The sequence below is a fragment of the Salmo trutta genome, chromosome 11, assembly GCF_901001165.1.
Source record: "Salmo trutta chromosome 11, fSalTru1.1, whole genome shotgun sequence".
NCBI lineage: Eukaryota > Metazoa > Chordata > Actinopteri > Salmoniformes > Salmonidae > Salmo > Salmo trutta.
In genome coordinates this window covers 13,566,041-13,593,585 of record NC_042967.1, presented here as the reverse complement: position 1 = coordinate 13,593,585, position 27,545 = coordinate 13,566,041, and the positions used below count along the sequence as shown (strand labels likewise).

Sequence of the window (27,545 nt, the reverse complement as noted above, 5' to 3'; positions counted from 1 at the left end):
TTGGGGGTCCGATGGGGGCTTACCGTGGTTGTGAAGGGGCTGCAGATAAAGGAGGATGTCTTTTAGGCCGGGTTGTCCAGAGGAACCTCAGAGAAGCTGCTGGTCATGGCCCGTCCTGAGAAAGTGTGTGAGAGAGAGAGAAAGTGTGAGAGAGAGAAAAAGTGTGTGTGAGAGAAACAAAATAATGAGGAGACAGGGCATAGATGAAGTGATGACCATGGGGAGTTTTAACCCTAGATCTATGGCTACATTTCACCTGCTAATGGTTACTAAAGGATGCTTGTAGATCTATGGCTACATTTCACCTGCTAATGGTTACTAAAGGATGCTTGTAGATCTATGGCTACATTTCACCTGCTAATGGTTACTAAAGGATGCTTGTAGATCTATGGCTACATTTCACCTGCTAATGGTTACTAAAGGATGCTTGTAGATCTATGGCTACATTTCACCTGCTAATGGTTACTAAAGGATGCTTGTAGATCTATGGCTACATTTCACCTGCTAATGGTTACTAAAGGATGCTTGTAGATCTATGGCTACATTTCTCCTGCTAATGGTTACTAAAGGATGCTTGTAGATCTATGGCTACATTTCACCTGCTAATGGTTACTAAAGGATGCTTGTAGATCTATGGCTACATTTCACCTGCTAATGGTTACTAAAGGATGCTTGTAGATCTATGGCTACATTTCACCTGCTAATGGTTACTAAAGGATGCTTGTAGATCTATGGCTACATTTCACCTGCTAATGGTTACTAAAGGATGCTTGTAGATCTATGGCTACATTTCACCTGCTAATGGTTACTAAAGGATGCTTGTAGATCTATGGCTACATTTCACCTGCTAATGGTTACTAAAGGATGCTTGTAGATCTATGGCTACATTTCACCTGCTAATGGTTACTAAAGGATGCTTGTAGATCTATGGCTACATTTCACCTGCTAATGGTTACTAAAGGATGCTTGTAGATCTATGGCTACATTTCACCTGCTAATGGTTACTAAAGGATGCTTGTAGATCTATGGCTACATTTCACCTGCTAATGGTTACTAAAGGATGCTTGTAGATCTATGGCTACATTTCACCTGCTAATGGTTACTAAAGGATGCTTGTAGATCTATGGCTACATTTCACCTGCTAATGGTTACTAAAGGATGCTTGTAGATCTATGGCTACATTTCACCTGCTAATGGTTACTAAAGGATGCTTGTAGATCTATGGCTACATTTCACCTGCTAATGGTTACTAAAGGATGCTTGTAGATCTATGGCTACATTTCACCTGCTAATGGTTACTAAAGGATGCTTGTAGATCTATGGCTACATTTCACCTGCTAATGGTTACTAAAGGATGCTTGTAGATCTATGGCTACATTTCACCTGCTAATGGTTACTAAAGGATGCTTGTAGATCTATGGCTACATTTCACCTGCTAATGGTTACTAAAGGATGCTTGTAGATCTATGGCTACATTTCACCTGCTAATGGTTACTAAAGGATGCTTGTAGATCTATGGCTACATTTCACCTGCTAATGGTTACTAAAGGATGCTTGTAGATCTATGGCTACATTTCACCTGCTAATGGTTACTAAAGGATGCTTGTAGATCTATGGCTACATTTCACCTGCTAATGGTTACTAAAGGATGCTTGTAGATCTATGGCTACATTTCACCTGCTAATGGTTACTAAAGGATGCTTGTAGATCTATGGCTACATTTCACCTGCTAATGGTTACTAAAGGATGCTTGTAGATCTATGGCTACATTTCACCTGCTAATGGTTACTAAAGGATGCTTGTAGATCTATGGCTACATTTCTCCTGCTAATGGTTACTAAAGGATGCTTGTAGATCTATGGCTACATTTCTCCTGCTAATGGTTACTAAAGGATGCTTGTAGATCTATGGCTACATTTCACCTGCTAATGGTTACTAAAGGATGCTTGTAGATCTATGGCTACATTTCACCTGCTAATGGTTACTAAAGGATGCTTGTAGATCTATGGCTACATTTCACCTGCTAATGGTTACTAAAGGATGCTTGTAGATCTATGGCTACATTTCACCTGCTAATGGTTACTAAAGGATGCTTGTAGATCTATGGCTACATTTCACCTGCTAATGGTTACTAAAGGATGCTTGTAGATCTATGGCTACATTTCACCTGCTAATGGTTACTAAAGGATGCTTGTAGATCTATGGCTACATTTCACCTGCTAATGGTTACTAAAGGATGCTTGTAGATCTATGGCTACATTTCACCTGCTAATGGTTACTAAAGGATGCTTGTAGATCTATGGCTACATTTCACCTGCTAATGGTTACTAAAGGATGCTTGTAGATCTATGGCTACATTTCACCTGCTAATGGTTACTAAAGGATGCTTGTAGATCTATGGCTACATTTCACCTGCTAATGGTTACTAAAGGATGCTTGTAGATCTATGGCTACATTTCACCTGCTAATGGTTACTAAAGGATGCTTGTAGATCTATGGCTACATTTCACCTGCTAATGGTTACTAAAGGATGCTTGTAGATCTATGGCTACATTTCACCTGCTAATGGTTACTAAAGGATGCTTGTAGATCTATGGCTACATTTCACCTGCTAATGGTTACTAAAGGATGCTTGTAGATCTATGGCTACATTTCACCTGCTAATGGTTACTAAAGGATGCTTGTAGATCTATGGCTACATTTCACCTGCTAATGGTTACTAAGGATGCTTGTAGATCTATGGCTACATTTCACCTGCTAATGGTTACTAAAGGATGCTTGTAGATCTATGGCTACATTTCACCTGCTAATGGTTACTAAAGGATGCTTGTAGATCTATGGCTACATTTCACCTGCTAATGGTTACTAAAGGATGCTTGTAGATCTATGGCTACATTTCACCTGCTAATGGTTACTAAAGGATGCTTGTAGATCTATGGCTACATTTCACCTGCTAATGGTTACTAAAGGATGCTTGTAGATCTATGGCTACATTTCACCTGCTAATGGTTACTAAAGGATGCTTGTAGATCTATGGCTACATTTCACCTGCTAATGGTTACTAAAGGATGCTTGTATCCCTGCACTCATACATTCCAGAAAATATTTGAGTAATGGCAGCAGACCTAAAGTCAGGATCTTTGCCAAAGTAGAACATTCAAAACTGATGTGATGGTAGAACATGTGTTCTGAATCATATACTGTAGAACCATCTGATAGTAGTGGGACTAAACAATGGAATCCTACAGCCATCCTTACGAGTGACCCTATAGCCACAGTTTACAAATATTCCATGCATTTTTGGACCGCTGAAAGACTGAAAGGACAACTGGCGTTCTCTCTTGGTTTGAGCTCTGCGACATGTCTTAGTAAAGGGGAAGGGTCAGACACACACATCTGCTGCTGCTAACAACTGCCTTTCACTTGCCATGGCTTGACCATATAGTGATGCTTTCCATCGGTTTTGACCAGACATTTAAAACGGACTCAAGTGTCCCCATTGTGCGTTCATCTATGTTCCACTGCTTATGAGGAACGCCACTGCTATTAGAGCCTAACTGAATGTTGCTTTAGAATACGACAGCTTGAACTAACTGTCTTGTTGAGTTGTTGGTTCAGTCTTCACCACCCAATTATAGAAGAATCCTTCACGCTGAGATATGGACATAGTCTGGGAGTTGTGGTGCTATCACCATGCTGTTAATTACATTCTCCCCAGGAGAGGAATGTTCAAGACGTAGTAGAACACTTCTGTTCAACATTGTATCCCTGAGTCAATTACAGAGAAAGAGGAAGTGGATAAACCAATCTGTCTCGTCGTATTTTCAAACGACACAAAGAAGTGAAAAGAGAGGTGTGATTTGTTTAGCCCACTTTTTTAAAAGGCGAGGAAGAAAATTCAATTAACGGCATCATTAGCCATAGATACCATGACGTTAGAAGAAGATGTGTACAAATGTTCAACGGAAATGTGTCAACCCGTCAGAAAGACACACATGCACACAGAGGTTGTAGCAGATATTGAACTATACCAACCTCTTGGAGATGTTGAAGCGATCCTGGCGGTGGTGATGGTGTTGTTGTTGTTGTTGTTCTCGTTGGCCTCCACTGACTCCACTGAGGTCTTATTGGAGACAGTGTTCTCGTCATCAGTCTCCCCCGCTGGGGCCTCAGGGGCCACATCTCCAGGGGCCCCATCATCAGGTTTGTCCACAGGGCTGGCAGGCGGTGGGGAGTCAGAGATGTTCTCACTATCTGCTGCAGAGGGAGTAGAGTTTAATCATGTCAGTGTCTTAACATATTATATTCAAATTATACACACAATTATCTCTGAAGAGCTTGCCACAGCACATTTCAACACACCCATTAATGCATATACCTGTATTTAACACATGTTCACCCAAATTCCGGCTAAGAAAGGCATATTTACCTTGCTCTACAAGACTGTGCTTTGTCATTACCTTTAAGCATTACTATAATGATAGCATTTCCTATCTGTCTCCTGGCCTGCAGTGTTTCTCTTACTGTTCCTACAAGAATGTTTCTGCCCACTTTGACTGTTGGGGGATTTCTCCTCTACTGAACCAGCTGATCCAGGCCAGGCCCAGGCCTCTGGTTGGTCGCCTAATGAGGTCCTGATTACTGACCAGGCCTTGCTGGGAGAGCAGCTCCACACAGCTGGTTAAGAGCTGTGGGAAAGTATGGCCGCCTCGTTATTATCTTACCCAAGGTGATGGGGGGGACTGAGGGGGCTGGTGGGGACAAGGGTGCTAGGAGGCCGGGGGGGACGGGGGGACGACACCACTGCTGTTCTCGACATATCTGTAGCATTTTTCAGATCTGTAAACCGGTATCTGTTAACCACCATTGCTACCTCTTGTGAAGACAGATGCTGGGAGACCAGAAGCAAGTACAGGGAGTGAATATTTAATAAATAACAGACATGAAACAAAACACGGACAGCGTCTGGACATGGGAAACATAACATTATTGCTGACACAGGGATCAAACTGCGGCTATGGAACCCTGACCTGTTCACCGGACGTGCTACCTGTCCCAGACCTGCTGTTTTCAACTCTCTAGAGACAGCAGGAGAGGTAGAGATACTCTAAATGATCGGCTATGAAAAGCCAACTGACATTTACTCCTGAGGTGCTGACTTGTTACACTCTCGACAACCACTGTGATTATTATTATTTGTCCCTGCTGGTCATCGATGAACATTTGACCATCTTGGCCATGTTCTGTTATAATCTCCACCCGGCACAGCCAGAAGAGGACTGGCCACCCCTCATGGCCTGGTTCCTCTCTAGGTTTCTTCCTAGGTTCAGGCCTTTCTAGGGAGTTTTTCCTAGCCACCGTGCTTCTACACCTGCATTGCTTGCTGTTTGGGGTTTTAGGCTGGGTTTCTGTACAGCACTTTGTGACATCAGCTGATGTAAGAAGGGCTTTATAAATACATTTGATTGAAATTTGATTGAATAGACAGATATAGAGGAGGCAATCAATAAAGTGATGGAGTCCAGGTGAGTCCAATGAAGCGCTGATGCCCGTAACGATGGTGACAGGTGTGCATAATGATGGAACAGGCGTGACACCTCTGGCTACTGTGTGTGTGTGTGTGTGTGTGTGTGTGTGTGTGTGTGTGTGTGTGTGTGTGTGTGTGTGTGTGTGTGTGTGTGTGTGTGTGTGTGTGTGTGTGTGTACATGTTTTCCTACCTTATCAGGACCACAATGTCCTGACAAGTCACCAGAATGTTCTGACAAGGTAGGAAAACAAGACACATTTTGAAAAGTCAGGACTTTTTTCATGTCCTGAATTTGTTAAAATCCTATTTTGGCTTAAGGGTTAGGTTTAGGAAAATAGGATTTTGAACGGGAATACATTTTTACCCCCCAAAATGCATGAAAACAAAGCTGTGTGTATGTCTCTGATGCTCAGCCCACCACCGCCCCACTCAGTGGCTGGTTGCTAACGCTAATCGCCGTCATTAGTTCAGTTTCTTCCAAGCCCCCGACTCACTCAAAACCAACACGCTAATTTACTGTCCAAGGGAATGTGGGAATGGAGAGTGAGATCTGTAATTAGCCTCGACGAGAGCTAAATCAGTCTCTGGGACCAGACTCGATAATTGAGAAAAGAAAGTGTCAAGGTCGGTCGCCGGAGCAGTTGGGAAAGATTAAGGTTGTTTCAAGTCATCCCTCACAGCTGGAGCCAAAGCTAAGAATCAGAGAGCGACAGGCAGAGGTACAAGTTGAGAGTGGCTGACTAATTAGAGGCCAAGGCATTACTCTGCATGCAAGCTAGGATTAATGATAATGTTAGGGTTTTTCATAGTTCGTAAAATATGGTTACAAATATATACAGTACCAGTCAAAAGTTTGGACACATCTACTCAATCAAGTATTTTTCTTTATTTTTACTATTTTCTACATTGTAGAATGATAGTGAAGACATTGAAACTATGAAATAACACATATGGAATCATGTAGTATCCACACAAAAAAAGTGTTATATATATACTGCTCAAAAAAATAAAGGGAACACTTAAACAACACACCCTAGATCTGAATGAATGAAATAGTCTTATTAAATACTTTTTCTTTACATAGTTGAATGTGCTGACAACAAAATCACACAAAAATAATCAATGGAAATCCAATTTATCAACCCATGGAGGTCTGGATTTGGAGTCACACTCAAAATTAAAGTGGAAAACCACACTACAGGCTGATCCAACTTTGATGTAATGTCCTTAAAACAAGTCAAAATGAGGCTCAGTAGTGTGTGTGGCCTCCACGTGCCTGTATGACCTCCCTACAACGCCTGGGCATGCTCCTGATGAGGTGGCGGATGGTCTCCTGAGGGATCTCCTCCCAGACCTGGACTAAAGCATCCGCCAACTCCTGGACAGTCTGTGGTGCAACGTGACGTTGGTGGATGGAGCGAGACATGATGTCCCAGATGTGCTCAATTGGATTCAGGTCTGGGGAACGGGTGGGCCAGTCCATAGCATCAATGCCTTCCTCTTGCAGGAACTGCTGACACACTCCAGCCACATGAGGTCTAGCATTGTCTTGCATTAGGAGGAACCCAGGGCCAACCGCACCAGCATATGGTCTCACAAGGGGTCTGAGGATCTCATCTCGGTACCTAATGGCAGTCAGGCTACCTCTGGCGAGCACATGGAGGGCTGTGCGGCCCCCCAAAGAAATGCCACCCCACACCATGACTGACCCACCGCCAAACCGGTCATGCTGGAGGATGTTGCAGGCAGCAGAACGTTCTCCACGGCGTCTCCAGACTGTCACGTCTGTCACATGTGCTCAGTGTGAACCTGCTTTCATCTGTGAAGAGCACAGGGCGCCAGTGGCAAATTTGCCAATCTTGGTGTTCTCTGGCAAATGCCAAACGTCCTGCACGGTGTTGGGCTGTAAGCACAACCCCCACCTGTGGACGTCGGGCCCTCATACCACCCTCATGGAGTCTGTTTCTGACCGTTTGAGCAGACACATGCACATTTGTGGCCTGCTGGAGGTCATTTTGCAGGGCTCTGGCAGTGCTTCTCCTGCTCCTCCTTGCACAAAGGCGGAGGTAGCGGTCCTGCTGCTGGGTTGTTGCCCTCCTACGGCCTCCTCCACGTCTCCTGATGTATTGGCCTGTCTCCTGGTAGCGCCTCCATGCTCTGGACACTACGCTGACAGACACAGCAAACATTCTTGCCACAGCTCGCATTGATGTGCCATCCTGGATGAGCTGCACTACCTGAGCCACTAGTGTGGGTTGTAGACTCCGTCTCATGCTACCACTAGAGTGAAAGCACCGCCAGCATTCAAAAGTGACCAAAACATCAGCCAGGAAGCATAGGAACTGAGAAGTGGTCTGTGGTCCCCACCTGCAGAACCACTCCTTTATTGGGGGTGTCTTGCTAATTGCCTATAATATCCACCTGTTGTCTATTCCATTTGCACAACAGCATGTGAAATGTATTGTCAATCAGTGTTGCTTCCAAAGTGGACAGTTTGATTTCACAGAAGTGTGATTGACTTGGAGTTACATTGTGTTGTTTAAGTGTTCCCTTTATTTTTGGAGCAGTGTATTTTGATTTGTTTATTATTTCTATATTGAAATTTGGGCAAGGCAAAGGGCTACTTTGAAGAATCTAAAATATATTTAGATTTGTTTAACACTTTTTTGGTTACTACATGATTCCATATGTGTTATTTCATAGTGTTGATGTCTTCACTGTTATTCTACAATGTAGAAAATAGTAAAAAGAAAAGAAAAACCCTTGAGGTGTTCTAAAACTTTGGACCGGTAGAGTGTGTGTGTGTGTGTGTGTGTGTGTGTGTGTGTGTGTGTGTGTGTGTGTGTGTGTGTGTGTGTGTGTGTGTGTGTGTACTTCCGCAAGCAGAGAACTCTTGAAAACGAGTATAGCAAAGTGTCCCCTTTTTCTGCAGAGAACATATCTCCCTAAACAAGAGGTTCTTACAACATCATACCAAGTACGTAGTAACACAATCTAGCCATTACATCATGGTACTGAAAAACAATCTTACAAAGTCGAAGTCGACCAAATCGATCAGCTGACGGACATGTAGGACATTTTGGTCAAGCCAAACCATAAAAAGGAACACAAATACATAAAGGACCGACAACAACCAAAATATTTCAAAAGGGCTTTCTCTCCACACCTCTAGTAAAGGAGACGGACTAGACTGCAAGGATCTTGGCACTGACCCGTAAAGACCACAGAGAGGTTAAGAAATAGAGACCATGTCTAATTGTGTATCTGTGGGCCTTTGTGTTTGAGTGTGTGTGCGGGTGTGTAATTCATTCTAAAAGGAGTTAAACTGTTCTCATTACTCTGCTTCATACACATAAGATCCTTTCCATGGTGTCCATCTCAAACCCAGTCCTAGTGACAGTTGTCTCTCCTTTTTAACAGACTGACTTTACAGTCATGGGGCAGCAGTATGCTTTTACAACAGTGGAATTCACACCTCTCCAGACCATGGTTTCATTTGTTTGACTTGTATCTCTTTTAGAAAGAGCACAGAAAAAAGTAAAGGTGGAAGGTTACGGCCGGGAGAACTGCAAAAGAAGCAGACGTCTGTCGCTACTGAGCTGTATCATAACAGTAGTAAAACATGATGCCAGTGCAACTTCTTGAGTTGATGATTTTTTTTAAAAAAGGAGAGGAAAAAACTACTTGAGAGGTAGTTACTTTTAAAAGCGCCAATAAAAACTGACCCATTCCACAAAGTGTGACCCAGGGCAAAGAGAGAAAGACAAGCTCAGACATGCCCACGACAGTCACAAATCCTGGGAAGATCTCGGAGAGAAATAACAATTCCAACCACTTTCAACCTGAATGAAACGTTACGTCTAAAGGAAGGACTATCACAGATAAAGAATGAATTAAAACAGCTAATGCTGCATGGTGTTCTCTTCTCTTACTATAACGGTTGATGTTTACATTATTTCACTGTGTGTGTTTTAATACACAGGTGTCTGATGCCTGACATCCAGGACTCTTTAGCTGGGTTCTACACTGCCACCATTTTTCTCGCATATGTGGCAAAATATTTTGCTGTGCGACCTAGAATTGTCATTTAGGAGCACCAGTGCACATATTAAAAAAATGTACGATTCAAGCTTTAATATTTCTCATTGTGCTCCTAAATGTTCTTGCGTGCGCGCCTAGATTTTTCAACACAGGTGCACACGTGCTCCTTCTAAAAAAAAGGTCAGCGTAGAGCCAGCCCTATTTAGTACATAAACAGGTTTACTTTGCAGATAAGATGGGGTTGAGGACGATACACTTGTTTGACAAGATAGCACTCTGGTAAAAGAGGATATGGTTATCCACAACCAGCTGAGCAGCATATTAGAGCTATGGGATTTTCTGACACAAAACCTGTCACTATTTTGAAATGTCCTCTGTTTAAAGCACTGAGAACAATAGACCAAAGTATAAAAGGTCATGTCTTATAACCCAAGAACATATAAAAAGGTAGCCTATACCATAGAAGCTGTAGTTACATATCCATCAGAGACCAATGAACAACTTGCTCTGTGCTTTTACTTCTCCTGTTTATTCTCTAGGGTTTTGTTTCCATCCAGTGGCGGACGTTGGTACGGCACCCCACCACAGAGATGACATTACACAGAGTAGGTTGGGTGCTGTCATTCAATGGAGCAAGACGGGACATTCCATTTTCTACTGTCTCTTGTATTACATTCAACAGATTGAGAGCACTGAAATGCTAATCATTTGACGTTTTGTAGAAGTCCCAAATGCGTAAACCCTTCTTATCTGGCACTCCATGGCAAGCTCAGTCAAATGCTTAACGCTTAACGTTTTGGCAAGAAAACTAATACTGTTTGAACCCAGGTCTGCTGCATAGAGGTCAGTCTACTCCTTATCTGGAGGTTATCACACTGAGATCAGACTGAAGTCACACACAGACATACACGTGTCTTACAGTCTATTCTCGCATTTCAACCTCCATGAGTCATGCGGCTCTGGTTATTCAAAGTATGATCTGACACCGGGCAGAGTTAGCCTGGGGCGGGAGAAAACCTTTTACAAATCAAATGTGTTATGGATGCAATGAGAGCTGACCCACTAGGCAGTTCAACGTCTAGTTTTGATTTACAGTACATTTGGTTGAGTTGTTAATTAACGTGAATTCAACGTGACAAAAAAATGGCACAATCTCATTGGATTTAGGTTAAAAAGTAAGGAGAAAAGAATATAAAAATCCCTAACGTTGATGACTTCTTTCAAATCCAATCAGTTTTCCAAGTTGATTCAACCAGTTTTTGCCCAGTGGGGAAGTTCTTATCTATCTAAACAATGCATAGTTTGTTTACCAAGTAATTAAAAAAAAGTATCAAAATTATTCGAAGTCCGGAGATGGGATGGCTACCACAAATGTTTTATTTTGTGGCCAATTAACCATTTCTTTGTGGATTTTGATGTGTTCTTGGGTAATTTTCTTGCTGGAAGATCCACTTGGGGCAATGTTTCAGCCTCCTGGCAGAAGCAACCAGGTTTTGGCAAAGATGTACTGTAACTTTGGGCTCCTGAGTGGCGCAGAGGTCTAAAGCACTGCAACTCAGTGCTAGAGGCGTCACAACAGACATCCTGGTTTGAATCCAGGCTGTATCACAACCAGCCGTGATTGGGAGTCCCATAGGGCGGCGCACAAGTGGCCCAGCTTCTGGGTTTGGCCAGTGTAGGCCGTCATTGTAAATAAGAATTTACTCTTAACTGACTTGCCTAGTTAAATAAAGCCTAAATAAAAATACAAAATTAATTTGAAAAACTTGGCAAAGTTCATGATGCCGTTGACCTTAGTTAGCAAGGGCCCCAGGACCAACAGCCCCACAACATCAAAGATCCACCACCATATCTTGAGGGTTTTTCTTTAAACACCAAACCACGGTGTGTGTGACCAAAGAGCTCTATTTTTGTCTAATCTGATCATAACACCCGGTCCCAATCCAAGTGCCAATGCTGTTTAGCAAACACCAGGTGTTTACATTTGTTGCTCAAAAAAGGCTCCTATTGGCATGGAGGCGGCGTCTATTTGTAGATTTGGAGTCTTGGTGACCCCAGGATGCGACCAACTTCGGTAATTCTCCAACGATGACCCTTGGACTTTTCTTTGCCTAACCATCTTCCTCACTGTGACTGGGGACAAGTTACAGTTGGGTTCTCTACCAGACCTGCTCACCACTGTTCCAGTGGTTTTAAACTTTGTAAATGTTGCCTAGTAGTTTCCTTTTCCCCATTGTGATGGATGACAAATGGATTTTCATGCGTGTTACCTCATTTTTACCCCAGTGAAACAGGAAGTTATGAAAGGCCACAATACAGTTCTTTAAATGATGCATTTTGTGTCACCATGAATAAGTGGTCAGGGACACTTTGCTTCAGGGGGAGTTGTGACGTGCAAAAAAACACATTTCCATTACACATGTGTATGTAACAGGACAAATATCTTCAAAACTTGACTGCTGACATGCAAAACATTTTGGGACTGTATCAACAGTGGACTAATGAAAAAAACACTGAATTATAGTTTGAGTAGAGTTCCCCTTTAAGCTGAGATTAATACAAAAAAAGTATGCTATGTTAATGCTGATTCAATTTTGTTTGATTTTATTTATACGAATTGTTAGGGGTGCTAATCATTTTGATATCTTTTTTAGATTTGTTTTATTACTTGTTCCCATACATTGGCCAGGTCGCAGTTGTAAATGAGAACTTGTTCTCAACTAGCCTACCTGGTTAAATAAAAAATTAAAAAAATAAACAAACCTCAGCATTTTTTATTTTACACAGTCTGTTTTGATCATCTTTATCAAGGGTGCCAATCATTTCGGTCGGGACTGTAAATGTAAGCTCTTAGGGACTCTAAACCTTACACGGTGCTCTTATCACTGTTTTGAATAAAACTTGAATAAAAACAGTGATAAGAGCAGTGAGTGGGTTTGTCTTTTCTTTTAAGTTCTCTCATTATTCCCACACACCTGCCACACAAGACATCATGAAGTTTTAAAATGAAGTTGAAAAATGTATTATTTCAGCTGTGACTCTGGCCATTTTAAAACGTAGATAACTATGAATGTACAGTATAGTTATTAACACACTTCGACTCTCTTCTCTTTAACGGCTGTTGCAAAAGAGGAAATCCACTCTGAACACAAAACCCATTCCAGTAACCAAACAATACATCACACTTGACAGATCACTGTGCAATAACTCAATAACTCATAGAAAAACTACAAATATATCATTCTAATAGAGAATTGTTCCTCTTTTGGGGGCACACTATCATAGGCCCAGCAAACTGACCCTATGACCCCATTACTTCATCAAGCTCACCTCTTTCTCCCTCACTTCCCTTAACCAGGACCTCGGTGCTGCTGAGATCCACGGCGGTAAAGGTGTCCATCTCTGGAGAAGTGATCAAAGATAACATGCATTAGTCATGGTTTACAGGCCGCCACTGTAAACAAGCATTTGTTCTTAACTGACTTAGTTAAATAAAGGTTCAATAAAAAATGCTTACTACTAGTCTAACACGTATTACCAGTTTGACCACGAGTTAATGTACATTAGCTAGATGCTCATTATTCTTTTTTGGGTAGTTCAGTTTCTCTTTCTCTCTGCATTGTTAAGAATGGCCCGTAAGTAAGCGTTTCACTGTTAGCATGGGATGACGCATGGGATGAATAAAATCTAAATCAAGATTTACAGAAGTGTTTTGGTGATGTCTTGTGTACAAAGGCTTCTACAAAGTCTAAGTTTCCCTATTAATGTGTAGTAAATGATCATTCATGATGATAGTGTAAATGAATGTAGTGTATTCTCATCCATACAGATGTATAATAATACATGTTTTATTCTATACATATTACATGTAATTCTATGTTGTCACCCTTCTGTGTTGAGGAGTTGTCAAACACGGCGTCAGGATCCGCAGTACTCAGAGGCAGATCCTCATGCCTGTCTCGGAGATCTACGGAGTACCTCTGGAAACACAACAGGGTACAACACACACACACACACACACACACACACTTCAACAGGCTAGAAAACATACAGGCATCTACAGACATCATTGAATGCTAGTGGTTGGTGTTAGTACAAAGTCAAGCTGAAGATTTGTTATAGAACGTTAGAATTGATTAAATCACAGAATTGAATTTGACAAACAGCATACACCTTACTCACCCTTGATGTCTTCTTTGTAAAGAAGCATGCTGCTACAAGCACACAGGAAGTGATGAGGATCACAATCAAGATGATCAATCCTATTAAGAAACAGAAAACAATCCATTGTTGAGCAACAAGATAAAGGCCATGCAAGTCATTCGGGACCTAAATGTTAATGTTATTTATAATGTGGGTTAGTCTGACAAATGATAACCAATTCAGATTTGGTGTCAGAACACACACCGTTGGGCAAGTTTGAGACATTTTTTAAATGCAATCACGTTACCAATGTGGGGCGATTTTCTCGCAGAGGGTTTTGGTTGAGCAGTTCCCGCCAAACCTTTTAAATAAAGAGAAGATAGAAGTTGTGTACTGATGAATTCACTTCACAGTGGATTCACTTCACAGTGGATTCACTTCACAGTGGATTCACTTCGCAGTGGATTCACTTCGCAGTGGATTCACTTCGCAGTGGATTCACTTCGCAGTGGATTCACTTCACAGTGGATTCACTTCACAGTGGATTCACTTCACAGTGGATTCACTTCGCAGTGGATTCACTTCGCAGTGGATTCACTTCGCAGTGGATTCACTTCACAGTGGATTCACTTCACAGTGGATTCACTTCACAGTGGATTCACTTCACAGTGGATTCACTTCGCAGTGGATTCACTTCACAGTGGATTCACTTCGCAGTGGATTCACTTCACTCTGTTGAGATCAACTCACCTGTATTCTTGGTGGTGCTAGTAGCAGAAGTGCCAGCAGTTGTACTGCTGGCCTCTGCTGGGGGCTTTGATGTAGAGACTTCCATTGGTGAGGGCCAGGATGTAGGTCCTGGAGATGCATCTTGAGAGAAATGACTGTTACTTTACCTCCACCAAAGCAGGCAGGAAATTAGCATCGATCAGAGATGGAGCCAAGACTTGAGTGGTCTCAAGACCCAAGACAACGAGGTCAAGACTCCATCTCCAGTATCGACCACTGACCATAAACTGACCATAGAGTGAAAGCAGCAACTCCAACCTACCTGAACTGGTCTTCAGTGGTGTAGTTACCGTGTGGTTAGGCCTCCCGGTGGAATTGGTTATAGGACCGTTATCAAACATTAGATCAGGAAGGCTTGGGGTTATGGCGGATAATGTTAAATCATCGTTGTCTACAGCCATGGCATGTCCTGGAGTGGCTGTGTCGTTGGCTGGGTTGGAGGCTGAGGTGGGCTGGGTTACAGTGGGATTGACTGGCTGTGTCTGGGCTGTGGTGGTAGAAGCCAGGACGAGACCTGGAAAAAGACATGGGTATGGTTTAGAATCAGTGTTGGGGAGTAGCGAACTACATGTAGTTCAACTACTCATATTAATGACATTTTGCTGTAGCTTGGTGGTACTGTAGTTGAACTAAATTCACATCTTGGTAGTGTTTTCAGTAGTTCATTACTTTGTTGCCATGTAGTGGTGTAGCTAAGTACTGGAACTACACACTACTTGTTTTTTGCAATAAGAAAATAAAGTATGGGTGGAGTAGGAAATATTCTCCTTTCTTTTTTTTGTTGGTATCAGAGTTTGGGAATCCCCGGTCTATCATATTTCAGATTTAGAAATGATCATTTTCACAAAGTAGCTTCAATGTAGTGAACTACTTTTTTGTTGTTGTTAAAACGACGTTGTAGTCACATCATGCATTTTGAGCAACAACTGTCCCGTAGACGGGGCACCGATCCATAAGAAGATTTATTTAAGTAAACTATATTTCCCTTAAGGTAGGGCTCTACTGCACAACCTTTTTACTCGCTTATGCGCCTAATTATTTTGCTGTGTAGACCTGGAATAGAAAAATTAAGGATGTAATCTCAAATATCTTTCATTGTGCTCCTAAATGTATTTGTGTACGCCTGCATTTTTCAACTTAGGCGCACCCATGCCCCTCGTAGAGCCCTGTAAGGGCAGCTTTAGCGTAGCTCATCTTCTTCCAATGTAAAGTCACTGGGAGTTTGGTAAACTATGATTTCAGAGTAGCTTCCCCAACACTGTGTAGAATATAGAGAGAAGAAACCATTGCATAGATAGAGCATTGATTACATCAGCAGCATTTTGGCAGATAAACTGAATTGACAAAGCCAGTTGAGAAAACAATCTTGTATTTCTATAATAACCTGTGCAAAATAATCAAAGACTTGATCTTACCTATACAAAAAACAAGCAAAGTACATCAAAGTAATGTTATACTAGATAAAATTCAACAAGTAACCTAGTGTTTAAGAGTGTTTGGCCAGCCCCAAAAAATAAAATACATTTTTGTTATTATTTTAAAGATAAAAAATAGCTTTTGGACAGTAAACGAAAGGTCGCTGGTTCGAATCACCGAGCCGACTTGGTTAACGTGCTCTTGCACAAGGGCACATCAACATGTCTCCGGTAAGTCGCCCTGGATAAGAGCGTCTGCTAAATAACTAAAATGTAAACATACTGTAAATGTCGCAAAAACAGAGAAAGGCAGAGAGGCAGCTTACCCAAAAGGACAATTAGCCAGGGAAAAGTAAACTGTATTTTGTCCATTTTGAGTAACCCTTGTGTATAGTTATCTTTCCCTGTTACTCTAGTAGCCTGCTGTAGACTGTGTCACTAACAGAGTGAGGAAATGCAGTGCAGTCTAGTGCATCCCTCTCAGGATGCTGGGCCATGAAGCCACAGAGAACATTCACCGCCACAGGATGTATAATAGAGAAATAACGTTGCTCGAAAAAGTACTGGGGGAAATTACAAACTTTTATACAAAACTACTCCCCCTCCCCTTCGGGTTCAGAATTCAGACATTCTCTCAAACGCAGAGGAGTGATGCTTTTCTATCATCTAGGATTCTGCCCATACCCAACCCCAGACATTTATTGTTTGATTCCATCGTTAAAGGTGGACGCTGAATTTGATTCCTGATGCTTGCGTGTGTTGTGGTGTATGTGTGTAATACAGTACCCTTACAACACCCTTATCTTACCTCATCTTATGACTGCATTGGGTCATGTCTGTCTTTATCAGGTTGCCACAGATACTTGTTGTTGATCTGAGTCCTCATGCTGTATTTGTGTCTTGTAACCTCTCAGTTCTTTCCATTGAAGGCGTCAGACAGCAGGCACGTACAGCGATGATGGAGCTCATGCAATCTTTTTAAGGACAAATAACAAAATATCTACTTACAATAGCAGTAGGCAGTACATTCACAGAACAAAAGGTGCTGTCTGGAACCTAAAAGGGTTATTTAGCTGTCCCTATAGGATAACCCATGATTTAACCCTTTTCTGTTCCAGGTAGAACCCATTTGATTCCAGGTAGAACCCTTTCCACGGAGGGTTCTACCTGGAACCAAAAATGGTTCTCCTATGGGGACAGCAGATGAATCCTTTTTTTCTAAGAGTGTAGTGATAGCGGATTTAAAGGCCTCTCGCACACTCCTCATCCTCTCAAGGTGCCTAATAAATCATACTTTGATACCAATTATTGGTACGCAGTCAAACAAACTGCAAAATCGTGGACATGTTCCTTACAAGCCAGAATGTTGAATACAATTTGAACTTACACTATAAGTTGTCTATCTGTGCGGTTGGTCCTTCAACTGCTCGAAACTGCTCGAACTGTTTAAAGCACCAGTACTGACATTTCTATCACCTAGCACATGCGCAAAACCGCATGCAGGGCGTGAATGTCAGATACAATCAAATCAAATATTATTTGTCACATGCGCTGATGCACAAATAATATTTTGATTTACACCCCCCCCCCCCACACACACACAACCACAGGACTCTCTAGAGGGTGGTGCGGTCTACCCAACTACCTGCCCTCCAGGACACGTACAGCACCCGATGTCACAGGAAGGCCAAAAAGATCATCAAGGACATCAACCGCCCGAGCCACTGCCTGTTCACCCCGCTACCATCCAGAAGGCGAGGTCAGTACAGGTGCATCAAAGCTGGGGCTGAGAGACTGAAAAACAGCTTCTATCTCAAGGCCATCAGGCTGGCCATCATATGTATATACTGTATTCTATTCTACTGTATCTTAGTCTATGCCGCTCTGACATTGCTCGTCCAAATATTTAGATATTCTTAATTCCATTCCTTTACTTAGATCTGTGTGTATTGTTGTGTAATTGTTAGATATTAGTTGTTAGATATTACTGCACTGTCGGAGCTAGAAACACAAGCATTTCGCTACACCCGCAATAACATCTGCTAAACATGTGTATGTGATTTGATTGGAGATCAGAATGCCGGTTTTATTTTTATCCACAAGAGGTCAGCATTGTATCATAGTCAAATAAAACCATCACCACAGCTCTCTCCTCTAAATCCAAAACGCTTTGTCAATGGAGCTTTTGAGAGTGTCTTGGCAACATCTGACCCAACAGTGAGACAGACGCTGCTGGTACCTTTGGGCGGAAAGTTGGACTCTGACTCAGTCCTCAAGAAACATTCCATGTCAAATGATTTACACTTTCCCCATTAAAACAAGCCAAAGTTCTGAGAAACCCTTTTAATCTCAAATAATGTGCTAGTAATTCATGTAGCTAAACGTACAGTCAGTACAGGCCAGTGTTGATGTCTACAGAGCCAAAGTAGACAGAGTTGAGGCCTAAAGTAAAATAATATCTAAACCAATTGGTTCATAAGATCTCAACATTGGACCGGAGTGCGAGTGTGGTGCTGTGTGGTTAGGTCGAGGTGAGGTCTTGGGTTGTGGGTTGTTCCTGGGGTTTAGACTTGAGTGGAAGTTGAGGTTCTGTTTGGCCTGGTTGCTATAACATGGAGCAATACTAGTTAACCTTTTAGGGCTCATTAAGCTTAGTTTTCATGTTCTTTTGTCATGCACAAATATTTTAAAGATCCCAAAAAATGTATGTTTTGATAGGCTTTGATATGATATTTTGATAGGCTAACTACAGCGACACAGGGCAGAATAAAAAAAGATAACTATAGATTGACGTTTATTGGGATGAACACAGGACTTAGCGATATCCGCTAGATAGGCCAGCTGCAAAGTCAAAATTGGCTATATTGTAAACATTTATGAAAACAAAAATATGCCTTTTGGTCTTAATTTAAGGTTAAGGTTAGGCATTAAGGTTAGCAGTGTGGCTAAGGTTAGGGTTAAGGTTAGGTTTAAAATCAGATGGTATGACTTTGTGGCTGCGCCAGCTAGTGACCACTCTGCAGAGCTGCCTCCAGAACAACATTCATGAGTATTCAGACCCCATGACTTTTTCCACCTTACAGCCTTATTCTAAAATGGATTAAATAGATTTTTCCCCTCATCAATCTACACACAATACTCCATAATGACAAAGCAAAAACAGGTTTTTAGAAATGTTAGCAAATGTATTAAAATAAAAAAGCCTTTTTTTTTAATCTTTTTTTTTTGAGTATGATGTTACAAGCTCGGCACACCTGTATTTGGGGAGTTTCTCTCATTCTTCTCTGCAGATCCTCTCAAGCTCTGCCAGGTTGGATGGGGAGCGTCGCAGCACAACTATTTTCAGGTCTCTTCCTAGAGATGTTTGATCGGGTTGAAGTCCAGGCTCTGGCTGGGCCACTCAAAGACAATCAGAGACTTGTCCCGAAGCCACTCCTGCGTTGTCTTGGCTGTGAGCTTAGGGTCGTTGTCTTGTTGGAAGGTGAACCTTCGCCCCAGTCTGAGGTCCTGAGCGTTCTGGAGCAGGTTTTCATCAAGGATCTCTCTGTACTTTTCTCTGTTCATCTTTCCCTCGATCCTGACTAGTCTCCCAGGCCCTGCCGCTGAAAAACATCCCAACAGCATGATGCTGCCACCACCATGCTTTACCGTAGGGATGGTGCCAGGTTTCCTTCAGACGTGACGCTTGGCATTCAGGTAAAAGAGTTCAATCTTGATTTCATCAGACCAGAGAATCTTGTTTCTCATGGTCTGAGAGTCCTTTAGATGCCTTTTGGCGAACTCAAAGAGAATGTCATGTGCATTTTACTGAGGAGTGGCTTCCTTCTGGCCACTCTACAATCCTGTCTCAGAGCTCTATGGACAATTCCTCAACTGTGGGACCTTATATAGACAGGTGTGTGCCTTTCCAAATCATGTCCAATCAATTGAATTTACCACAGGTGGACTCCAATCAAGTTGTAGAAACATCTCAAGGAGGATCAATGGAAACAGGATGCACCTGAGCTCAATTTTGAGTCTCATAGCAAAAGGTCTGAATACTTATGTAAATAAGGTATTTCTGTTTTTTTACTTGTAATACATTTGGAAAAATTCTAAAAACCTGATTTCGCTTTGTCCTTCTAGGGTATTGTGTGTAGATTGATGAGTAACATTTTTTATTTAATCAATTTTAGAATCAGGCTGTAACATAACAAAATCTGGAAAAAGGGAAGGGGTCTGAATACTTTCCGAATGCACTGTAGTCTCCCTGTCTGTGTCGGCCCCTGGGCCCTGGCCCTGTAAGAGCAGGGCAGAGTGCCGGTCTGGCTGGCCGGTGACAGGCCCTTGGCTCCCAGCCTCTCTCATACAGTGATCCCCTCGGGGCAGCCTGCCCAGCGAGCCACCAGCCCTTTCATACATTCCCCCACACCGCCCCCAGCCCCAGGCCTTTACCCACCCGCTGCCAACCAACGCAGAGCCACACAACCGTGTGTGCCACCCAGCGCTCCCCAGGCAGACCCAGACACCTGAGCTGGCACAGCAGAGAAGGAGAGGAGGGAAGGATGGAGGGATGGAGGGAGGGAGAGCCCAGCCAGACTTCTAGCCAGTCGGCCAGCCAGCGATCCCTGCACCCTGCTGCAGCTGTTCCGTCCCGCTCCACAACGCTTCCACTGTTCCACTTCCAATACAGAACTAATTAAAACGGCGCCCATCTCCGTCCCTGCCAGAACGCCCCCCCCTCCACACACACACACACACACACACACACACACACACACACACACACACACACACACACACACACACACACACACACACACACACACACTCCTCCCCCCTCTACCCCCAACTCCTCCCCCCTCCTAAACCCACCCCAACAGCTGCCACTGCACAGTTGAATTGAGTTATTGACCAGCCTTTTTGTAAACTAAATTTACTGCTTTCGCGCTTTCCTCCATTGATTAAATCATCATGTAATTGATTCCTTCTCTGTGGGCTTCTCTCTGCTCTGCTCCCCCTCCCTTCCTCATGTTCCCCGTATGCCTTTACAGAGCTGCTTGAGAAATTAAGCGCAGGGCAGTGGTGCACCCTGCTGCCAGAAAGGCATATAAATACCAATTGCGCCATAATAGTAGGTGATCTTGGCCTAATTAAAACATCTCAGTTATAATCTCAGAGGTCAGGAAATACCATATAAGGTCAGGCCACCAACTGACACGGTATTATCAGGTGTTCATTACACATCCTGGTGTTATTGTTTTCCCACGTTGCCAACCTCCAGGTTTGGTGCTCGGAAACCTTCCTCTTACCACAAAATTACACAATAGTGATAGCTTCCTTCTGTAATTTCAAGGCAAATTTGTTGTTCCAGAGGACCAGAAATAGGTTCTAGCTTCTCTCTCTCGCATCCATCCACCCCGTAATTGCCATGCAAAAAAATAATGAAGAGTGTTGGCTTCCAAGAGCAGCAACCCTCCTAGTCTCGGCCACTTCCTTTACCTTGTCCTCACCAAGCATTCCGATATAGATTAGCTAGAAATCTTTCCTGCTCTGCCAGGATAATCCCTTGACCGTGTATTAGGAATGATTTAGGCACACTGTATTCCGGCCAGAGCAGGACATGGCTGGACCTTAGTTTTCATTGCACCCCCCATGATTTGGGTGTTCCGATTGTTTTACATTGTTAAGGGAGGGGGGTCTTTTGTCATTGAAGAAGGGGGCAAGAAAGTGGGCAATGTATACTACTTATACTGTGGAAACAGAGTCATCATGTGGACGTGAGTAGATGAATTAGGGTCACTGTTAAAGGGCAGAGTCGGAGCCCTTGGAGGAGAGTGCGTGTGTTCGTGTGTATGTGTGTGGTTTGAAACCAGGGGGTCCCGGGAGTGAAGTTATTAAGAGGTTTGAAGCCTGAGGGGTATTTCCACATTTTTCAGCCATATCGACCGACGTTACCCACCACAAAGCTGGGTTACATTCATCAGTCAGGATTGTTGGTAATATGAATGAGGATTTCAACAAAAGAGTGCTGCACGGCCTAGTGTGGGAGATGAAATATCTGTACATGGACGTGTTCTATTGGAGACAGTGTTACATACACTCTTAGACAGTAAGGTTCCAAAAGGGTTCTTCAGCTGTCCCATAGGAGTACCCTTTTTGGTGGCAGGTAGAAATACCCTTTTGGATTCCAGGTAGAACCCTCTGTGGAAAGAGTTCTATATAGAATGCAAAAGGGGTTCTACTTGGAACCAAAACGGTTCTACCTGGAACCAAAAGGGTTCTTCTACCTGGAACCAAAAAGGGTTCTTCAAAAGGTTCTCCAATGGGGACGGCCGAAATCCCTTTTAGGTGTATAGACAGTGTGTATAGACAGTGATACACATGGAAAATCCAATATAGATGTGAGCTAGAGGATATAGGCATGATGTCCACAGTTGTTTCTGACAGCCCTCTGTCAGGTTCTATATACTGATCTGAGACTCTACAGTGCATTCGGAAAGTATTCTGACCCCTTGACTTTTTGCACATTTTGTTAAATTAGACTTATTTTAAAATGCATTAAATAAATGTTTTCCCTCATCAATCTACAAACAACACCCCATAATGACAAAACGAAAACAGACTCTTTGCTATGAGACTCTAAATTGTTTCCATTGATCATCCTTGAGATGTTCCTATCACCTGATTGCAGTCCACCTGTGGTAAATTCAATTGATTGGACATGATTTGGAAAGGCACACACCTGTCTATATAAGGTCCCATAGTTGACATTGCATGTCAGAGCAAAAACCAAGCCATGAGGTTGAAGGAATTGTCCGTAGAGCTCCGAGACAGGATTTTGTCGAGGCACAGATCTGGGGAAGTGTACCAAAACATTTCTCCAGTATTGAAGGTCCCCAAGAACACAGTGGCATCCATCATTCTTAAATGGAAGAAGTTTGGAACCACCAAGACTCTTCCTAGAGCTGGCCGCTCAGCCAAACTGAGCAATCGGAGGAGAAGGGCCTTGGTCAGGGAGATGACCAAGAACCCAATGGTCACTCTGACAGAGCTCCAGAGTTCCTCTGTGGAGATGGGAGAACCTTCCAGAAGAACAACCATCTCTGCAGCACCACCAATCGGGCCTTTATGGTAGTGGCAAGAAGGAAGCCACTCCTCAGTAAGGCACATGACAGCCCGCTTGGAGTTTGCCAAAAGGCACCTAAAGGACTCTCAGACGATGAGAAACAAGATTCTCTTTTGCCTGAATGCCAAGCGTCACGTCTGGAGGAAACCTGGCACCATCCCTACGGTAAAGCATGGTGGTGGCAGCATCATGCTGTGGGGATGTTTTTCAGCAGCAGGGACTGAGAGACTAGTCAGAATCAAGGGAAAAGATGAACTGAGCAAAGTACAGAGAGATCCTTGATGAAAACCTGCTCCAGAGCACTCAGGACCTCAGACTGGGGCGAAGGTTCACCTTTCAACAGGACAACGACCCTAAGCTCACAGCCAAGACAACGCAAGAGTGGCTTTGGGACAAGTCTCTGAATGTCCTTGAGTGGCCCAGCCAGAGCCAGAACTTGAACCCGATCGAACATCAAAATCAAAATAGATGTGCAGCAACACTCCCCATCCAATCTGACAGAGCTTGAGAGGATCTGCAGAGAAGAATAGGAGAAACTCCCCAAATACAGGTGTGCCTAGCTTGTAGCTTCAAGACTCGAGGCCGTAATCGCTGCCAAAAGTGCTTCAACAAAGTACTGAGTAAAGGGTCTGAATTCTTATGTAAATGTGATATTTTAGTTTTTTATTGTTAATATATTTGCAAAAATGTCTAAAAAACTGTTTTTGCTTTGTCATTATGGGGTATTGTGTGTAGATTGATGAGGGGGAAAAACTATTTTAATCCATTTTAGAATAAGCAGTAAAGTTTTTGGGGTTTTTTCACATTTATTTAACCAGGTAGGCTAGTTTAGAACTAGTTCTCATTTGCAACTGCAACCTGGCCAAGATAAAGCAAAGCAGTTTGACACATACAACAACACAGAGTTACACACGGAATAAACAAACATACAATCAATAATGCAGTAGGAAAATCTATATACAGCATGTGCAAATGAGGTAGGATAAGAGAGGTAAGGCAATAAAGGCCATGGTGGCAAAGTAATTACAATATAGCAATTTAACACTGGAATGGTAGGATGTGCAGAGGATGAATGTGTTAGTTGAAATACTGGGGTGCAAAGGAGCAAGATAAATAAATCAAATAAATACAGCATGGGGATGAGGTAGATTGGATGGGCTATTTACAGATGAGCTATGTACAGGTGCAATGATCTGTGAGCTGCTCTGACAGTTGGTGCTTAAAGCTAGTGAGGGAGGTAAGAGTCTCCAGCTTCAGAGATTTTTGCAGTTCGTTCCAGTCATTGGCAGCAGAGAACTGGAAGGAGAGACGGCCAAAGAGGAATTGGCTTTGGGGGTTACCAGTGAGATATACCTGCTGGAGTGCGTGCTACGGGTGAGTGCTGCTATGGTGAGTTGAGATAAGATGGGGGTTTACCTAGCAGAGACTTGTAGATGACCTGGAGCCAGTGGGTTTGGCGACGAGTATGAAGCGAGGGCCAGCCAACAAGAGCATACAGGTCGCAGTGGTGGGTAGTATATGGGGCTTTGGTGACAAAACGGATGACACTGTGATAGACTACATCCAATTTGTTGAGTAGAGTGTTGGAGGCTATTTTGTAAATGACATCGCCGAAGTCGAGGATCGGTAGGATGGTCAGTTTTACAAGGGTTTGTTTGACAGCATGAGTGAAGGATGCTTTGTTGCGAAATAGGAAGCCGATTCTAGATTTAATTTTGGATTGGAGATGTTTAATGTGAGTCTGGAAGGAGAGTTTACAGTCTAACCAGACAGCTAGGTATGTGTAGTTGTCCACATATTCTAAGTCAGAACCGTCCAGAGTAGTGATGCTGGACGGGCGGGCTGGTGCGGGCAGCGATCGGTTGAAGAGCATGCATTTAGTTTTACTTGTATTTAAGGGCAGTTGGAGGCCACGGAAGGAGAGTTGTATGGCATTGAAGCTCGTCTGGAGGTTAGTTAACACAGTGTCCAACGAAGGGCCAGAGGTATACAGAATGGTGTCGTCTGCATAGAGGTGGATCAAAGAATCACCAGCAGCGAGAGCGACATCATTGATGTATACAGAGAAGAGAGTCGGCCCGAGAATTGAACCCTGTGGCACCCCCATAGAGACTGCCAGAGGTCCGGACAACAGGCCCCCCGATTTGACATACTAACTCTATCGGAGAAGTAGTTGGTGAACCAGGAGAGGCAATCATTTGAGAAATCAAGGCTGTTGAGTCTGCCAATAAGAATGTTGTGATTGACAGAGTCGAAAGCCTTAGCCAGGTCGATGAATACGGCTGCACAGTAACGCCTCTTATCGATGGCGGTTATGATATCGTTTAGGATCTTGAGCGTGGCTGAGGTGCACCCATGACCAGCTCTGAAACCAGATTGCATAGCGGAGAAGGTACGGTGAGGTTCGAAATGGTCGGTGATCTGTTTGTTAACTAACGTAACAAAATGTTGACAAAGTCAAGGGGTCTGAATACTTTCCAAACCTGTGAAAGAGTGTCATCACACTAGGCTGTGTAATAGCACGGTATATCACGCCTGCTCTACCGCAGATCGCAAGTGTGTGTGTGTGTGTGTGTGTGTGTGTGTGTGTGTGTGTGTGTGTGTGTGTGTGTGGCGAGCTCTCATTTTATGACATGATCTCAAGCTGTGCCGGAGCTCCCTGGAGTGGGCCGGGTCAGCATGTATCATTTTAATTATTCATTCATGGAAACACACCGTGACTGTGTTGTATTACTCAGAGTGACTGTCTGGGTGTCGAAGCAGTGGCAGTCCCAGGCTGAGTCCACAAATGGCACCACGTTGCGTATCTAGTGCACTACTTTTGATAGGGCTTTGGTCAAAAGTAGTGCACTATATAGAGAATAGGGTGCCATTTTGAGACGCGAACCAAGTCCCACACCGGGTACATAATACAGCATTAGACATGGAAAATCCCTTCCGGATGGGCCAGGCCGAGGGGAGAAAAGACAGGCTTATTTCACCTAAAGTGAATAGGACAGTATGGGTAAGACAGGGGTTTTAGTGGTTTAGCAGTTCAGTGCCTGTGTTTGAAAGCATGCTCTTTCAGCAACGTGGGTGGCAAGGTTTCTTCTTACTACCATCTCTCCCCAGTATTGTAGTTGGCTCTTTGCACTTGTCAGAGCCATTGCTCACTTGCTCGGAAAATGTTAATATTGTTTTATAATGAAAGCCGAGAGGGACGTTGTTGAATTCCCCCACACACACAGCACAGCCCGCAGGACCGGAGAGCTTGTTGTCATCGCAGATGTCCAAATTCAATTAGCATATTTATTGTTTTCCTATTTTTTTCCGAGGAGGGCATTCTCTCTACGCAGACGGTCCCAGTGCTGTGTTCCCGTAGCTACTCCTCCATGTGAAAACACAGTGTGTCACGTAAACACAGGACGGAGAACAACAAGCACAAGCAAAGAGAAACTTTCCACTCCTTCCTGATCCTCCCCTCTCTCTCTCTCTCTCTCTCTCTCTCTCTCTCTCTTTCTCTCTCTCTCTCTTTCTCTCTCTCTGTCTCTCTCTCTCTCTCTCTCTCTCTCTCTCTGTCTCTGTCTCTCTCTCTCTCTCTCTCTCTCTGTCTCTGTCTCTGTCTCTGTCTCTGTCTCTCTCTCTCTCTCTCTCTCTCTCCCCCCTTCCTCTCCTCCCACTCCCTGTTGTCCTTTATTTGTAGTCTAACACTTGGCATTAAATCTTATTATTTTTTGGTAAATAAAGCTGTTTCTAGTAGGAATTACACACAACTTAGTGTGAGGTCCTTTTCATAAAGGGGGTCTGGAACCTTTCATCTAAAAGGTTTTCTATTTGTGCTGCTTTGAAAGAGAGAAATCAGGTTTTCTCGCGCTTCTGGGGGTGAGTTTGGGATATTATTCCAAGAGGCTGCATTTCTTCCTGATTCCCCCCCTTTGTTCTCAGCTATGCTGTAAGTAGTTCGAGGTCCCCCCCCACACACATACCGTCATCTGTGTGTGCATCTGTGTGCCTGTGAGGGCAACGCGACATGACACCTGCTGTTGGGATGAATGGGGTCAGCGGCAGGGCCCATCCAGCAGCTGCCTCTTCCCACTGCAGCCACAGACACTCACAGTGCCAGATAGAGCCCTGCTAGTACAGCAACAACCAGAACCACTGGGACTGGGGCCCATGTAGTGCACAACACAGCGCCCCCTACCACCAGCCACTGCAACCTCAGGGAGAGCAGACTGGAGGAATGGGACATGTCATTATGCTGTCACTACAGAAAGGGTTAGGGATTAGAGAGGTGCTGAGAAACAAGACATCTGTTTTTTTTGGTCTGACCTGTCTGTGCTCACTTGCTCTCTCTCTGTGTGTGTGTGTGTAGAGCAGTGGTGGAAAAAGTCCTAAATTGTCATACTTGAGTAAAAGTAAATATATCTTAATAGAAAATGACTCAAGTAAAAGTGAAAGTCACCCAGTAAAATACTACTTGAGTAAAAGTCTTAAAGTATTTGGTTTTAAAAGTACTTAAGTATCAAAAGTAAATGTAGATGC

General features: G+C 43.3%; 1 protein-coding gene across 2 annotated transcripts in view; it reads right to left on the bottom strand.

The window, feature by feature from the left end:
* LOC115202243 (mucin-5AC-like) overlaps nucleotides 1-16,415 on the bottom strand; it is a 33,383-nt gene extending 16,968 nt beyond the window's left edge. The window contains exons 1-9 of one of the 2 annotated variants that reach the window (XM_029766234.1): nucleotides 16,243-16,415; nucleotides 14,764-15,015; nucleotides 14,463-14,582; nucleotides 14,020-14,073; nucleotides 13,752-13,831; nucleotides 13,456-13,549; nucleotides 12,900-12,971; nucleotides 4,036-4,254; nucleotides 24-115 (exon numbers count right to left, since the gene is read on the bottom strand). In XM_029766234.1, the coding sequence (XP_029622094.1) occupies nucleotides 63-115; nucleotides 4,036-4,254; nucleotides 12,900-12,971; nucleotides 13,456-13,549; nucleotides 13,752-13,831; nucleotides 14,020-14,073; nucleotides 14,463-14,582; nucleotides 14,764-15,015; nucleotides 16,243-16,288 (990 nt within the window). In that variant the 5' untranslated portion in view covers nucleotides 16,289-16,415 and the 3' untranslated portion in view covers nucleotides 24-62. Of the gene's footprint in view, nucleotides 1-23; nucleotides 116-4,035; nucleotides 4,258-12,899; nucleotides 12,972-13,455; nucleotides 13,550-13,751; nucleotides 13,832-14,019; nucleotides 14,074-14,462; nucleotides 14,583-14,763; nucleotides 15,016-16,242 lie in introns of both variants that reach the window. The other variant, XM_029766232.1, reaches the window with a different exon arrangement.
* Nucleotides 16,416-27,545: the final 11,130 nt, after the last annotated feature.